This window comes from Barbus barbus (assembly GCF_936440315.1).
Source record: "Barbus barbus genome assembly, chromosome: 14".
Lineage (NCBI taxonomy): Eukaryota > Metazoa > Chordata > Actinopteri > Cypriniformes > Cyprinidae > Barbus > Barbus barbus.
Window position 1 is genome coordinate 23,810,889 of NC_136742.1, and position 16,380 is coordinate 23,827,268.

General features: G+C 38.5%; 3 protein-coding genes and 1 pseudogene across 5 annotated transcripts; 2 read left to right on the forward strand and 2 right to left on the reverse strand.

The window, feature by feature from the left end:
• Positions 1 to 22: 22 nt before the first annotated feature.
• Positions 23 to 2,106, reverse strand: LOC306880337 (putative peptidyl-tRNA hydrolase PTRHD1). The gene is made up of 2 exons (XM_079433817.1): positions 1,870 to 2,106; positions 23 to 1,678 (listed from the first exon to the last, which is right to left on the reverse strand). Exons 1-2 carry the CDS (start codon positions 2,077 to 2,079, stop codon positions 1,508 to 1,510), a joined length of 381 nt encoding a protein of 126 aa, XP_079289943.1. The 5' UTR covers positions 2,080 to 2,106; the 3' UTR covers positions 23 to 1,507.
• A 553-nt stretch (positions 2,107 to 2,659) lies between these two features.
• LOC306879960 (mitochondrial uncoupling protein 4-like) lies at positions 2,660 to 6,408 on the reverse strand (annotated as a pseudogene). The gene is made up of 9 exons: positions 6,324 to 6,408; positions 5,965 to 6,153; positions 4,182 to 4,266; positions 3,972 to 4,094; positions 3,738 to 3,851; positions 3,567 to 3,651; positions 3,395 to 3,487; positions 3,199 to 3,301; positions 2,660 to 3,116 (listed from the first exon to the last, which is right to left on the reverse strand). The product of its transcript is annotated as a mitochondrial uncoupling protein 4-like (transcript).
• A 993-nt stretch (positions 6,409 to 7,401) lies between these two features.
• On the forward strand, positions 7,402 to 9,876 carry LOC306880582 (costars family protein ABRACL). Its single transcript, XM_079434196.1, has 3 exons — positions 7,402 to 7,479; positions 8,249 to 8,317; positions 8,679 to 9,876. The coding sequence occupies exons 2-3, from the start codon at positions 8,257 to 8,259 to the stop codon at positions 8,861 to 8,863; spliced, it is 246 nt and encodes an 81-aa protein (XP_079290322.1). The 5' UTR covers positions 7,402 to 7,479; positions 8,249 to 8,256; the 3' UTR covers positions 8,864 to 9,876.
• A 314-nt stretch (positions 9,877 to 10,190) lies between these two features.
• On the forward strand, positions 10,191 to 15,216 carry LOC306879961 (headcase protein homolog). Of its 2 annotated transcripts, none has more exons than XM_079433189.1 (4): positions 10,191 to 10,585; positions 12,068 to 13,180; positions 14,443 to 14,597; positions 14,753 to 15,216. In XM_079433189.1, the coding sequence occupies exons 1-4, from the start codon at positions 10,393 to 10,395 to the stop codon at positions 14,915 to 14,917; spliced, it is 1,626 nt and encodes a 541-aa protein (XP_079289315.1). In that variant the 5' UTR covers positions 10,191 to 10,392; the 3' UTR covers positions 14,918 to 15,216. The 2 variants fall into 2 exon arrangements, with proteins under 2 accessions (XP_079289315.1, XP_079289316.1); XM_079433190.1 differs by having other exon boundaries at positions 10,197 to 10,549.
• The last annotated feature ends 1,164 nt before the right edge of the window (positions 15,217 to 16,380 follow it).

The window sequence follows — 16,380 nt, forward strand, 5'->3', positions numbered from 1 at the left end:
TTTTTATTTAGTTTTTTGTTTTCTCTATATCCAGGTTTATCTGGAGAATCCTACCTTTCTTAGGACGTTGTAGACAATCAGTCACATGCTGGGTCCAGCACCTGCAGGATTGTCCTGCGGGCTGCAAAACTGTGTTTCGCATCTACTGAATCAGTCTTATTTTTCTTGTCCATTTCATGGAATTATGTGGCTGCTCAAACTGAGATTTGAAGTTTACACACATACATAAACACACACACACACATGCATACACCTACACTCAGACAAACAAGAAACATTCACTCACACCTCGTGCATATGGCCCCTTTGTTGCTTTTCCAAGGTGAAGATACATACCTTGAAGGAAATGATGCTTTGACTAACAAATCTCTATAACATCCATGAATGTGAGAATGCAACACATTGCAATAAAGCACCATGTAAAAAAGGACTGCAAGTGCCATCTTTATATCTAGGGAATGGAATCGTAAGTTATTTAAACTGTTCAATTAACAGTTGCACTAATTATTGTTTTGATGAAACAATACATGGAAATGCAGTACAAAAATGTTTTATTTTCCATCCATCCATCCATCATCTTCCGCTTATCCGGGGCCGGGTCGCGGGGGCAGCAGTCTAAGCAGAGATGCCCAGACTTCCCTCTCCCTAGACTCTTCCTCCAGCTCTTCCGGGGGGACACCGAGGCGTTCCCAGGCCAGCCGGGAGACATAGTCTCTCCAGCATGTCCTAGGTCTTCCCCGGGGTCTCCTCCCAGTGGGACGCGCCCGGAACACCTTCCCGGGAAGGCGTCCAGGTCCACGTCCCTAGAGCTAGCTTCTGTGTCTAGGGATCGGGTCGTCGAGGCCCCCGCCTTCGACTGCTGCCCAATCCTCTTTGCACCGGCCCCTTACGGTCCCTCCTGTAGGTGGTGAGCCCACAGGAAATTTTATTGTTGTTGAAATGTTTTATTTTTTTAACGATAATTTGTCATATGAATAATCAGCCGGGTTCTCATCTAAAGAAAAACAACGCCTTATCGGTTCTTAGTTAGAGTCTGATATTAATGATTTAAGTCATATTACTTGAGATTGTTTGTAATTCACTCGAGAATCGAACTGAAGTGTTCACTATATAACTTTTTGATAGACTAAAAAAGACCGGCTCAAAGGATTACTTAACTATTAAAAAAAATCTAACTTTATAAGTCAAATGTAACTTTTTGATTTACTTAAAAAGAAGCGACTCAAAGCTTCTTTTAAAATTTTAAAAACATTTGGGATTATTTCAGATTCCATTGTCGACACTGATCACAATGCAGAATAAAGACATTCAGTTTTCATTTTAGATATTAAAGAATTGACATTACTAGCACAACTTCAGTTCAGCCCTTTTGCCACAAATGTGGATGTAAACCAAAGATGTGATGTTAAAGCTGTTTTAGAAGGCTCATTCAGCTAAATTCCATTCTGACCATTCTTTGTTTATATAGTACAGTTCATTTCAGAGTATTGCACAATTCATACAGAATTCACTTGAAAAGCTTGAACTTTTTTAGAAATGGCTGCACAGTCTCTTTAGGGTAGGGCTTCAATGCCAAACATGTGGGGATATTCTCTGGCTGCTCCATCCATAGTTTATGTGCAATGTCTTTTTCACGTAGTGTACTGGAAAGAGTGGAGAGAGATGCCTCATCTGGTGCCTGTGAGGAAAAAACAGCAACTTTGAAACTATAAAGTGCACATATATATTAATTTAATAAAAATAAAAAAATCATTCATCACTTGTGAGTCTGCTAATGGCTTTGATTGCATTTTTCAACCATAAGAAATCGAAGACTACATTTAATCCAACCCAGCACTGCAGGGGCAGAAATGTAATTGCAGTACTAACCTGCAGCACTACTTTGTGCATGCTGTCCAGTTCTGCCAGATATTCCTGTGTATCAGGGTCACTGTAATGTAAATGAATGGCAGCAGTGGCCGCGTGACAGGCTTGAGTTATAACCGCCCCTAAAGGCCATGATAAAGTGTGTATCAGGTCTGATCGGACGATCACATACTGGACTAAACGCCGGGAAGTGCCACTGCTCAGTGTTGCCATTTTACTGAATGTGAAAATAGCCCGACCGGAAATGACACAGTCAGCGGGTTCATATTTACGTTCCGGGTTTATTTCCTTACTGATCAAATTTTTGACTGGATGCCTTCTAGTGGTTGTTTGAGGACTCTGATCATTAATGTTTAAATGCATATTATAATAAAGATGTTTTTACCTTTATCTCACTAGGTTTTCTAAAATATGCTTTAATTATTTAGTCTTTTGTGCAATATCATTTGAAAACACAAATAAACTTTGCATGCTCTATGCGTTGTTTTGGATTTCAAATTCTTGGCATAATAAAATGTGTTTTTGAGTGTTTTTCTCACATGTCTGAGGCAATAAAGGTCCTCTCTACAGGTTTATTAGAAAAACTGCTGCTCTCAAAATATTTACAGTATATTTTAATAAATATATATTTATATATGGGGATAGCACAGCTTTCGTTGCAGAAAACATTGTAAACCAGCCTGTAGATTTTTGGTCTTTGTTGGTCTTCCAGGCTGGTTATAGTTAAGTAAAACTAAACCCATAAAACGATATGTTACTTAAAAATAAAAAGAATTGCACTAATTACAAAGGCAACATTTCACACTTTTATTAAGTTTAACTTGATGTGCTAAAATACACATTAAAAACAATAAAAATGGCAAAATTACTACAACTTTAACTTGTATTAAAATGAAAACTATGAAAATGTTAATAAACACCATAATAGAAAATAACCATATTGGGAGACCAGTTTAACAGTAAAATATTGCTTAAAAGAGAGAGAGAGAGACAACAACTGTCATTTTGTATAAAAAGGCTTGAATGATTATGATTAGACATACAGTGATCAGTCTTAACTTTATCCTAATATTCATGTCATGCAGTGTGTACTTGCATACAACTAAATTCAAACCTAAAAACAATTGGTCTGGAATGTTCAGCTCAGAAAAATACTTTAGGTCCGACTCTTAGAATCATCAAAATGAGCTGATGCCCATTGCTCGTCTCATTTGCTCAAATGTAAGCCAGAAAGTCAAAGACCAGGGAGCCTGGGAACAAAAATATCGTTAGAATGACAACACAAGACAATAAAACTTTAATAAACTCAAGTAATATTTAAAATCATAATACCATTCTAAACCAAGTTGGCAGAAATCCTTTATAGAGGGAAAAACATCCTTCTTTTCTCACTGACTGAACCAGACAGTCAGTAGAAGACTTGTAGAGAAGACCCCTGCGACAGAATTGTAAAAATAAGTTATAACAAAATTAAATAATGTTCTTAACTACACATCAGCTTTAAAAATAAAAATACATGAAAACTAACCTCCCATTTGAATCCCTTAACTGGTTCATTACTCTAGTTTTCACCACATCAGCTGGTGTTCCCACGATAGCTGCAACCAATCCTGAACATATGCTATAAAAATGTTTTGGAACAAACTGTTCAACGTGACATTATTATCTATGTCAACATTAGTAGTCTAACATAATTTCACCTTGCCAATCCATGACAAATGCTGTTGTCTGGTATGGAGGTTTTTCTCAGTAGAAAGTGCTTTACGGTATCATATGTCATGAGATCTAAACGTAAAATAAAATGAACAAATATTTGACATATTGCAAAAGTGCAGCTGCCAACAGATTACTAGAAGTATTGACTACTGTGCCTCCTAAATTGACACATTTAGCAGCTCTCTGAACATTGGGAACCCATCCAGCCCAAAGGCCTCGTATTCCTCCCTCTGCTATGATCTTTGACAGAGTACATGGGGTTTACCATGCTTTTACAGTTGAAAAAAAAAATCAGAACAAGTAGTCATTTAAAAAGTTTTTTTTTAGTGAGTGCATTTTTATAACATTTTCATTTTTGGGTGAACTATTCCTTTAAGTCTATGCCTCACCTTGGTGGCTTCCCTTCCAAACGGCGCCTGCCCTCCATTTGCATCTGAATTTTCACTAGATCTGTCGGACTAGCGATGAACTGGCCCAAAGCACCTGATATCATACTGCCGATCACTGCTTTCCTATACACATCACAGGACACATGCTGATCCCATCTATTTAGACTTTAATCACTGTCCTGTTTCATATTTCACAGATGTTTCCCTCACCAGACTGGAAAAACGCCATCTTCAGATCTTCCCAAGACAGATTCCCTGAGCTGTTCATAAGCCAACATCCTGCCGCCTGAATACACTAAAGATGAAGTCAAGTCAAGTCAAGTCAAGTTGAGCTTTATTGTCATTCCGCTACATGTGGGGACATGCAGTGGAACGAAATGTCGTGTCTCGCAGGACCACGGTGCTACATAAATACAGACATTACAACAATGAAGTAAAAAAAACACTATAAACCTATACACTACTAACAGATTTAACTATAAGTATACTATATATAAGTATTTACCCTATACAAACTAAAAAGGATAAAAAATACAACTATACGAATGCTTCACATAAATATTACCCTATACAAACTAAAAAATAGAAGATAAAAAGTACAAACTATACGAATGCTTCACAAATACTGTACATGTGCAAAGAGAGACATTTGAGTCAGCAGCTGGTTGGGGAACAGTGCAGGATGATTTGTAGTGCATGAGCATGTAAACATACATATATTGCTGAGTTTTTTGTGAGATTGTGCACACGCAGCAGTGTGTGTAAGTGTCCATAGTGCACATAGTGTAAAGTGTAAGTGTCCATAGTGCACATAGTGTAGAGTGTGAGTGTCCATAGTGTAAAGTGTCCATAGTGCACATAGAGGAGAGTGTCCATAGTGTAAAGAAAAATAAGAATAAAATAAATTAAAAAAAATAAATAAAATAAAATTAAAAAAAATAATTAAAGTTCCATGCAGTTTTTCTTTGGTGTGGTAAGGTTTGGGGTGGGGGGTGGTCCATGTTCAGGAGGTAGAGGTTTGCATGGGGTTTCAGAGGGGGGCGGGGTGGTTTGAGTTCAGGGCTCTCACAGCCTGGGGGAAAAAGCTGTTGAGCAGTCTGGCGGAGCGGGCTCTGATGCTCCGGTACCGTCTTCCTGATGGTAGGAGCTGGAAGAGACTGTGGGAGGGATGGGTGGAGTCCTTCACGATGCTGTTGGTTTTGCTGGAGCATCGTGTAAGGAAGATGTCCAGGATGGAGGGGAGAGGGGCACCGATGATCTTTGCAGCTGTGTTCACTGTCCGCTGGAGGGTCTTGCGATCAGCAGCACTGCAGTTCCCGTACCAGACAGTGATGCAGCTGGTCAGCACACTCTCAATGGTGCCTCTGTAGAATGTGGTGAGGATGGGTGGAGGGAGACTTGCTCTTTTCAGCCGGCGGAGAAAGTGTAGGCGCTGTTGTGCCTTTTTGGAGAGTGACATGGTGTTGGTGGTCCAGGTGAGATCCTCTGTGATGTGCACCCCCAGGAATTTAGTGCTGCTGACTCTCTCCACAGTCGAGCTGTCGATGGTCAGTGGGGGGTGGTCAATGGAGTTTCTCCTGAAGTCCATCACAACCTCCTTTGTCTTCTCCACATTGAGGGACAGATTGTTTGTGCCACACCATTCAGCCAGCTGTGCCACTTCCTCTCTGTAGTGCGTTTCATCGTTGTTGCTGATGAGACCTACCACTGTTGTGTCATCAGCAAACTTGATGATGTGGTTGGAGCTGAACTTGGCAGTGCAGTCGTGGGTCAGCAGTGTGAAGAGCAGCGGGCTGAGCACACAGCCTTGTGGAGCACCTGTGCTCAGTGTTGTAGTGCTCGAGGTGTTGTTGCCACCTCGAAGAATACCTCGAAGAATACCAAAGGTCAGAACGGGATTCAAATACATGCATTTATTAATTCAGACAAGCATTATTCCATATATGCATATATCTCAGTTTGTTAATAAAGCTCATTGCAATTAACATTTTACCTATATGTCTGTAGATAGCTGGTGTGACCCCTTGCCACAGTTTTAAGGGCCCCTCTTCTCGCACTATACCCATAGCTGTGCTCAGCATGCCCCTGTATTTTGGAGGCTGTACACTTCCACCATGCTGTCGGGAACTGCCTCCACCCTGTATCTGAAGTCTGGTTATAGTAATGTCCAAAGGGAATGTGACTAAAATAAAAATGGTATTTTTTAAATAAATGTGTGATAAAAATCACACAGAAGACATGCATTTTAAATCAACTCTTAGAATATATTGTAGATATGAATTAATATATAAATATATAAAATGTTTTTAACAATTAGAAATCTTAAAAAGTAGAAAGGATGTGTATAGCTACTTAATTCTGCAACAGTTGCAGCACATGCTGACAGAGTGAACTTTGATACTCGGGGCCACCGAGAATTTTCTTGTTCAGGAGACATTGCAGGTGTCCTCTGATTCCCACTGAAAAAAAATAAATATAAATATAATTTTTAATGAAAGTAATTCTGCAACAGTTTCCCAAAGAACCACGATCCTGGAGTTCATGCTCTTTAAGTGTTTACATTGTACAAGACAGGACTACGACCCTTAATAAGAGGCGAAGCCGTTTTTTAAAGACATGCCGGTTGGTCGGTGTAGTTATCGACCCCCTTACGTAATACGTTGTAGACTAGACTACAAAAGAAGCGTCAGGCACCTAAAAAACACATTTCCCACACTAAACTGGGGCGTCGAAAAACATACGTAAGACACGCTACTTGCGTAAAACCGCCCGTCATTTTCGTACGCATGCGCTTTTCGCTTGCATTAAAATTAATATTTAAATGCTATTAAAGAGCACATTCGCATTCTATCTATCTATCTATCTATCTATCTATCTATCTATCTATCTATCTATCTATCTATCTATGATCTTTTTTTATATTTTTATAGCCTACTACATACACACTAATATATATTAACGTCGAATTGTCGAATACACAAAAATGATTTAATAAACTCATTGGCTACAAACCAAACCTCACCGTAATAGCAGTAATCAGCAATAAATAGCTATTTACTGCCACCTGGTGTCTAGTAAATAAAATTTCATTTCTCAAACATTTCTGGATGGGCAGCATTTTCATGGAATATTGCTGTAAATATCGATATATTACAATAATAAAGTATTACTTGTATTATTTACTCATCATACTTATAATAATTTTAATAAAATATGCCTTGGCTATACTTTATTTTAATTGTCATAACAAGCTATAGAACAAAGAATTAGGCCTATTAGAATTACAGATGTCTATTAAAGCAGCCGTTTAATCTGTTATGTCTGCTTGTAATGTCAAGGTCTTTTACAGATTTGTAGCATCAAATCAATTAGCACTTTAGTTTAACAAATGACTTTGTAATTACTAGGTTAATCTAATGACGTCACACACACAGAGCCATCTATGGTAGTGTTTCTCATTTCAATCAGCCTATAGTCAGAAGAGCGGCGGCACGAAACCACCACAAAGGTAAGTAGTTTGATCATTTTACCGCTTTGGAATGTTTTTTTTTTTAATGTTAATGAATTAATTAACCAAATACATGTTTTGCCAGTGGAGTTATGGATTAATAATCCAGCATCTGAATGCAAGCCTCTTCGGTCTGAATAGATTTCCGCACAAAAAGTGTTTGTTTGTTTATTTATTTACGTGCACTTGAGGGAATCAAATCTGTGTGATGATAGAATTCAAATTATATGCGATTCACAGTACAGTATTTCACACATTTCTTTCACTTTCGGTGTTCAGATTCGTACTTCCGCATTGCTTGATCAGTGATATGATAATCCTCGTGTTCCGTGAAAGCCATGCTGCCGTTTATTAATTATGCCTTATTATGTTTAACCTACGGTATGGTATTAACCATGCGGACCACACGTATTATTTTTTTAATCAAAATTCAAGATGATGAGTAATTATAGTCTTTATATGGTCAGCATCTGCAATAAGCCGGTAGGGTGCGGCGTTGCAATTCTCAACTCGCCCAGAGAGGGCGCTAAATAAAGCATATAAAGTGAGTGTCTAAATCCGTTTAGCGATTTATTCAGCATGTTTATTGTGATCCACATAAGAATTCTCACAAGAATTATTATTTGTTATTCCAGTTGCATATTCAAACTTAAATCAGCATTGCTTGGCCCAAAGATGGCTATAGTATCAGTATATGTTAAATGCAGAAATGCAGTAGACTATTAAAAAAGTAAGCCTTTACAGTCTTAACATGCATGTATACTTTCAGAGACAAAAATGAATGTGGAACATGAAGTTACTCTGCTCGTTGATGAGATTCGTCGACTGGGCAGTACAAGTAAGTCTTGTGCTATTTTTGATCAACATCATTATTAAGGATCAAGTTTGAGACCACCAGTGAAAATAATTATTTTTTCTCCGTTAAATTACATTATTTAAAATGGTCAACAATTTACTTATTGGATTGGAGGCCTAGATATAATGCATAAACTTAAATATTTAATTTATTCTTCACCATAACATTTCTCCAAAACATTTATTTTCAGGTTTAAATGAGAAATACTGCTCGCTTTGGAGATTTGTTAACACTGATTCTATATGGTTTTGGTGCTTTATTAAGTACATAAATGTTAATGGGATTTTCAGGGTTGTTATTGAATGATTTAGAGCGAACCCTGACCATTCTCACTGTCTCACAGACGCAGATGGGAAGATCAGTGTCAAATTTGGAGTCTTGTTTAATGATGACCAATGCGCCAACCTCTTTGAAGCTCTGGTCGGAACGCTGAAAGCGGCCAAGCGAAAGAAGTTCATCACATTCGAAGGGGAGCTCTTACTGCAAGGAGTTCATGACAATGTTGATGTCATATTACTGCAGGACTGAATCTAACAGTCTTTTCTAAACCCAAGTAAAAAGTACAAATGTGTTTTTGACATGTCATTGCTACATTTTGATATGGAAATATACTTGAGAATGTCACTTTTTGTATACTGGATTGGAATATTTTTATACCGCAACTTTTTCTCTCTCAGGGGAGTGATCTGCACAAAGTTTTTTGAAAAGTAGCAATCTTCCCTGTTCAGTCAGCTCAACAGCTAATAGTGTGCATGATCATGTTACTGGTTTTCTGGGATTGAATGGATTCATCAAATATTTTCAACCTAATGGAAACGAATATCCACACAGGTTAATATACATTTTACAGATTATACCTCTAATGTCCTGTATTGATTGTAGACTGCATAATTGCTGTCTTTTACTGTAATCATGAGTTTTTTTCTTTGCAGTACTATTACTGTGAAATTATTAATTTCATGCATAGTCAATCAAGTTATATGTGCCATAACATCTCAAAGGCTGATAAACATAAATAGTAAGTAACATTTATCTGCTGTATGATTTTCTGGAATTAAATGTGCAAAAAACCCTCCAAGTTGAACAAATCATCCGAACTGTTCCAGTGTGATATTCTGTTTTATAAAGCTCTTGCAAAAACTTCCCCACATTGTACTTGTGCTGTTCTTATTATATATGTCTGTGCAAATGTTATAAGACTCCCAATTGTGCAGTTTGTGCCATTTCAAGCTCAGGAAGACCTTAGCATGAGCAGCAATATGAAATAAAGACTTCAACAATTAAATAGAGGGGAGTATGTTTATAACTTTGCACTGGGTCATTACATGGGGGAAAAATTTAAAATGACTGCAGAGTAAGCTTTTAATTTTCTTTTTCAAAGATAAATTTATGAATCTCTACAGCATCTGTTCCTCGACATTTCGAACTGATTTGAAACTTCCAATTTGTAATGTGTATTTGGATTTCTGTGTTGCTGTCTTGATACTTCATCTGCTTCTTATGGCTGGAGACAGTGCAATAAACTTAAATACAGGAACTGGAGTTAAGACACTTATCTTTCAAAATTATGACTGTTTTTGTCTTTGAATGAATGAGCCTAGTTAAAATGGACATTAAGAGATTTGATTTGAATTTTGAAAGGCATTTGCACTGGAAAAAGGACCGCATGTTTATCATTTGTAAAGCCATATGTGGCAAAGCACATATGACTTAAATAATTTTAGCAGTGTGTCGATTATTTGCTCGGGACTCCCTCTTAGGTCGGTGCTATTAATAACTCTGAGCTCCGGGTCTGGATCAGAGATGGAGGCGGGGCCAGAGCAACATTCTCTCTTCAGAGCAGGAATCAAAACAAGAGAGGGACACGCCTTCTTCATGGTGTACCTCTGCTGTCAAGACTGCCTGCACAAATCTGAAGGATGATGATCGAACTGTAACATCTGCATCCCCCGTGCATTCAAATTCGCAGTGGATTCGTCAAGCACCCTCGACATGATATCCGCACAAATGCTCGGTGGCGGTCGCTGACAGGCTGCATTCATACTGAGCGCACCATTATGCCCAACCAAAAAAGCAACAAGGGGAAGAGAAATAAACGCACGAACAGTAGCGGGGACGAGCAAGAAAATGGAGCCACTGCGTCTGCGGTTACAGGAGGAACTGCCACGGTGTTGACTGGAGCGACAGCGGGTCCGCCGAGCGACAATAGAAGCGGTAAGAACGCCACTTCAGTGAATGTTCTACCAAACGGTACGGTTCTCTGAACGAACGTGCGCGCGCAAGCGTTACCTTCCTTTTAATGTCCTCTCACTTGCAGCAACTTGTTTTGTGCGTGTGTCATCACCATCAGAATTGTTACGACATTGCCTGGAGATTTCCGTGTTTTCACTTATCGTCCTGCACAAGGTGGTTGTGTAGGCCTTGTTCAAGCGTAGATGCACTTGGCAAGGAGTTGCATGTGATTAGGAGATCAGTTTTGTGTAATGACATGTCGTATCGTGCTTAATAATGCATAGAATGGCTTTGGCTCTTGAGGTAATGGAAGAGGTATCTATCTTTGAGTGGAATATTTATAGCAAGAGCTGTTGAATATTAGGACACAGCTAATTTAGTAGCTACTACTATTTATTGACAGATAACTTCAGTAAGTTTTAGACAAATTGTATGTATCCACCGCGAACAAAAGTAGTTCATAAAACTTTTGCAGGTCACTAGTGATGCTTAAAAAAAATCTGGACTGGAGCCGCTTTTGTGAGTGGAGCGGATCGACAGTGCTGTTCCTATATACGTTAGAAAGTGACTCCACTCCATGTTTTCACTTTAACACGCCCAGTGAGAGAAACCCAGTCAGAGCGATTATTGAGCCAGATAAAGAAGAAAAAAAAAAGAAACATTTTTTGTTTCTGCAGCAGAATTTATACAACTTTGCTCAAGTGCACGAGAGAACACACATTGACGCAGTTTTGTCGCTGTATACTTGCTTAGTCTGGATTGAAAGTTAGTGAAAAAACAGAATTCACAGAGAAAAAGCGCACTGTCCAATCAAATTTGAGGAATGAAGCTCTCTGTTGTATAATTGTCTTTCTCTGTCTCTCATGGGACACGCATTCAGACTTCATTCATTGGAGTGTTGCGTAATATTTATTCTTTTGAGTGGGATTCGCACCCACAGAGTTATCATAAATAGAAGTGATGTATTGAATGTACTGACATTGAATATTCTGCCAGTGAAGCTGCTTGAATCATACTGTCTATAAATAGATGTCCCTTCATGAATTTGGTGAAGGTTTGCGTTATTCAAATATTTCTTATGTGATTTTTCAGGTTTACTTTTTAATTCAGCCATTAATTTTTACATTAGAATACAAAACATTGAACCCCATGCAAAATATTTTTTAGTGTATAAGGCATTGTAATCAGCATTAAATATATTTAAATTTAAAGGAACAGTTTGCCCAGATATTTAAATCCTCACCCTCATGTTGTTCCAAGCTCAATTTTTTTAGGCAAAATGACAGCCTAAGTCACCATTCACTTTCATTGCATCTTTTTTCACCTACAATGAAAGTGAATCATTCTAACATCTCTTTTTCTGTTCCACTGAGGAAAGAAAGTCAAACAGGTTTAAAATGACATGAGGGTGAGTAAATGATGAAAGAAATGTATTTTTTTATGTGAGCTGTTCCCTTGCATTAGGTCTAAATTAATATAACATGCCATTGTGTTTGGCAGAGGCTCCATGTGCCACCCCATTAGTGTGCAGTCTGGGCCGTCCCATTGACCTTGAGAAGGACGACTACCAGCGTGTGGTGTGCAACAGTGAACTATGCCCCTATGGCAATTGGATGCACCTGCAGTGCTTCTATGAGTGGGAGAGCAGCATCCTGGTGCAGTTCAATTGCATCGGCCGGGCCCGCAGCTGGAACGAGAAGCAGTGCCGACAGAACATGTGGACCAAAAAGGGCTATGATCTGGCCTTCCGCTTCTGCTCCTGCCGCTGCGGCCAGGGACACCTGAAAAAAGACACAGACTGGTACCAGGTGAAACGCATGCAGGACGAGCGCAAGAAAAAGTTTCCAGAGAAAGGGAGCTGGAAGACCAGCAGTACTGCATCTGGAGGTGGCGCTTGCGGCGGAGGTGGTCCGGAAGCTGCCGATGAGCTCAAGAAAGGGAAGTCATCTGTAAGCCATAAGCTAGCGCACCGTGGCTCCAGTCAGGAACTGTCTCGCAGACAATCGGCAGATTGGCAGAACTGTCAGGAGAGATGTCACGCTGTTCCTCCCAATGCCGCCAGTGGGGTTTCCCACGGGCTCCGCTCCCCTTGTGAATCCCCCACTCAGTCTCCTCCGTCGAGCTTCTCCTCCTTCTCCCTCCAGTCCCTCGGTGGCCCGCGGAGTTCGAGGCACCTGGGCGAGTTTCTTAAGAACGCTGTTCATACGGAAGGCCACAGGAGGCATTTGCTGTCCGTAGGTGGGGTGACACGTGGCGGGGCTCAATTTGAGCCGGGAGCCGCCAACATGTGCCTCCCTCGGCTTTCTCCTGGAGACAACCCTGTGCAGTTCTTAAGGAGGCTGGATCTTTCTGAGCTACTCACGCACGTTCCACGCCACAAGCTCAACACCTATCATGTGCGAATGGAGGACGATGCCCAGGCCGGCCAGGGAGAGGATCTGAGGAAGTTCATCCTCTCTGCGCTTAGTGCGAGTCACCGCAATGTGGTGAACTGTGCCCTCTGCCATCACACCCTGCCCATCTTTGAGCAGTTCCCTTTAGTGGATGGAACACTGTTCCTGAGCCCTTCACGCCATGATGAGATTGAGTATGATGTACCTTGCCATTTACAAGGTGAGCGAATGCACAATTCACACTCAAAAGAGCTGTTTCTCATTTGCTTTTTGTATATTAAAAAAATATTGGTGTGGAAAGTGTTATTCTGCATCAGTGTTCCATATATTTCTACAGTTTATTCTACATCAGAAAAAAATCTCAGCTCATTCTGTTTAAATTCAGTTACATTTTCATTCATTTAAACAAGTTTCAGTTTATGCGATCTTCCTAAATTATTTGAAGTATGAACGTTGTTGTATTATTTTCAGCTTGCTCAGTCACTTTAATAACATCAGTGCTTAAGACAAATCACTTGCATTCATTCATTTGGCAGACATGTGCATTTTTTTGCATTTCGTTACTATTACATTTCTGACATCACTTTTTGGTTAATTTAATATTAAGTAAAAATATACATTAGGGATTCACAATACATACGTTCCTTATCGGTTGATTGGCAATATTTATTTATTTTCCATCAGTTTTGGTTAGATTTAGATTACCTTTGTCATTTTCTAACACTCATATAAAGGTAACCTTTAAAACCACTAATAATTCAATAACGGTGCGGTGTTAAGTGTAATCTTACACCAATCTCATAATGAAAAAGTTATTTTATGTATTTTTTATTGTTTTTTGTATTTATTGAAAAATAAATTGTATAGAATTTTATATTTCCAATTTTTGTGGTTAGCAGCCATAACATGAAAATAATTATTGGACAAATTTTTAGTACTAATGTATTTACAGTAGTGATGTTATCAATATCCCTAAAATAAAAATATCAGTTATTGCCTTGGTTTACCTTGCTATTTTTTTTCTCATAGAGTCTCTTTTGCCCTGGTTAGACAAGAGTTTGTTGACTTTTTTGGAACATTGCAGGCTCACTGTTAATGGTTGATATAGCAAGAACAGAAAGAACTTTTCCATTCCCAGCTTTTTATTAAATAACACCATGCTGAGTCAGTTCATAAACTGTGCATGATAATAATTTTACCATAGCAAAAACAATTCAAGCACCATTAAGTAGCATTTGAGAATGAAATATGACTGTCGTTGAAGACTAAATCAAGGTTTTGAGCAAAGAACCAAAAACATCAATTACTTTGAGTTGATTGGGAATAGAGTGAATCCTTTTCTTCTTCTAATAAAGAAGCAAAGCAGCTGTGACGGATAATAATGCTTTGATCATGGTATATCAATAAAACCCTATTAGAATATATTTTCATTAATTCGAGTCTAATTGCAGTTGAAAAGGGTTTTCTGTTTATGTTCTAAAGGGAGGCTGATGCACCTTTATGCCCTTTGTGTGGACTGCCTGGAAGGAGTGCACAAAATCGTGTGTATAAAGTGCAAGTCCAGGTGGGATGGAAGCTGGCACCAGCTGGGCACAATGTATACATATGACATACTGGCTGCATCACCATGCTGCCAGGTACTCAATTTGTTTGTGCTCATAAATGATGTACTTTATAGTTTTCTATATATATATATATATATATATATATATATATATATATATATATATATATATATATATATATAACTAAAGTTCTGTTTTAAATGCACTACCACTCTCTGTCTGCCTAGGCCCGGCTGAACTGCAAGCATTGTGGGAAACCTGTCATAGACGTACGTGTGGGCATGCAGTATTTCTCTGAGTACAGCAATGTACAGCAGTGTCCTCACTGTGGCAATCTGGACTATCACTTTGTAAAGCCATTCTCCTCGTTCAAAGTTCTCGAAGCTTATTGACAAAAGTTGCATTTGCATGCCAGTATTTTTCCCTAGTATTTTTTCTATTGATAGAATTACTTATTTTGGGCTCTTGTCGACACTTTGTGTGGAATTAGTTCTCTTTAGGAACAAAATAGAAATAATTAAACATACAAAGCTGATCGTCCGAGAGCGTGTCTTTTATTAAGAGAAAGAGGGTGTGCTTTGCGTATATTCTAACGACATCCTTGAAATGTTTGAGCTTGCATTTAAAAAACAAAGCAACAATACTGTGACAAGTGAATGTATCTCTGTATGCCAAATTTGCTCTTTTGTACAAAAAAACAAGAAAACAATAAAATATATAAAAGGATACTTCCTTTCTCCGAGTAATTATTAATTATTCCACAGCTTGGTCAGTTATCTTTTTGATCTCAATCTCATCCGCCCAGGGCCTGACTACATAATCCCTGTTTTCCATATCAAATAGCAATGCTCAATGAACATCATTATTGCAGATGAAGCAGCTTCTTTGATAAAATAATGAGAAGGTGCTCTCATGTGGACAACCTTTGGTTAGTGAATCTTGGAAGACAAGGACGTTTATTGAGTGCGAGAAATAAATAAATTTTTAGATAAAATTTAAATGAACTAGAACAATTTGTGGAAACTTGTGGAACAACAAACTCTTTTGGAAACTAAGTTATTGTCTAATAATAAAGCATCACTAAAATTCATTCATACAACAAGCATCTATAATATGTCGGTAGACGTCTACCAGACCGTTAGATCTGCTAGACAGTTGTTGGCCATAATTTTTGCTGCAATAAATAAAAAATGGTATAGTGTCAAAGATTATGCCATACAAAACTACTACTATGTACAGTAACTCAGGATTAGATGATCTAAAGTGTACTCAGTTGTTGTCTACACAAACACTTTTTTTCAATGTGTAATTTTTAATGTCTTTATATTTTATGCTTCAGGCTAAAGGTCAAGTTAAGTACAGACCCGCTGGCTTCCTCATTCCCACTCATGACCATAACTGCTGCTCCTAATATAAATTCACATTCTGTTAGAAGCCAGGACTGCCTGCAGGTATAGCTCAGTATTCTCTGACTTGCTCTGAATCTTACATTTTTAACAAAGTGTAGTTTGTTCCTACAGAATAAATGTATTTGGGTGTGCTTGTGTTTTTGAACGTATTTAATAGGACAAAGGCGGCTTCTTTGTGTACTTAGGAGGGATGCTGTACAACCAAAATATATCCAAATGATATACCAATTCAAACCTGCAATGCTTTAGTATGTGTCTAAGGTACAGAATGTGTAACCCAGAGTGGAACATTATGTGAAGGCATTTATATATATACAGGTCAATACATATTCACTTGCAGGTATAGACACTGAATCATTTTGAACAGTGTAAGCATAAAAGCTGCTTGCCTTTTTAGGCTGTTGCCATGGAAACTGCTGCTTGAGTAAAAAATCATGGTGTGCAAT

Bases quoted from the DNA above. Each gene is read 5' to 3' on its own strand.
- LOC306880582 (XM_079434196.1), top strand. From the start codon at position 8,257: ATGAATGTGGAACATGAAGTTACTCTGCTCGTTGATGAGATTCGTCGA. The intron at 8,318-8,678 runs GTAAGTCTTGTG...ACTGTCTCACAG, and splicing joins TCGTCGACTGGGCAGTACAA to ACGCAGATGGGAAGATCAGT.
- LOC306879961 (XM_079433189.1), top strand. From the start codon at position 10,393: ATGCCCAACCAAAAAAGCAACAAGGGGAAGAGAAATAAACGCACGAAC. The intron at 10,586-12,067 runs GTACGGTTCTCT...TGTGTTTGGCAG, and splicing joins AGTGAATGTTCTACCAAACG to AGGCTCCATGTGCCACCCCA. The intron at 14,598-14,752 runs GTACTCAATTTG...CTGTCTGCCTAG, and splicing joins CTGCATCACCATGCTGCCAG to GCCCGGCTGAACTGCAAGCA.
- LOC306880337 (XM_079433817.1), bottom strand. From the start codon at position 2,079: ATGGCAACACTGAGCAGTGGCACTTCCCGGCGTTTAGTCCAGTATGTG. The intron at 1,679-1,869 runs GTTAGTACTGCA...TTTTCCTCACAG, and splicing joins TGCACAAAGTAGTGCTGCAG to GCACCAGATGAGGCATCTCT.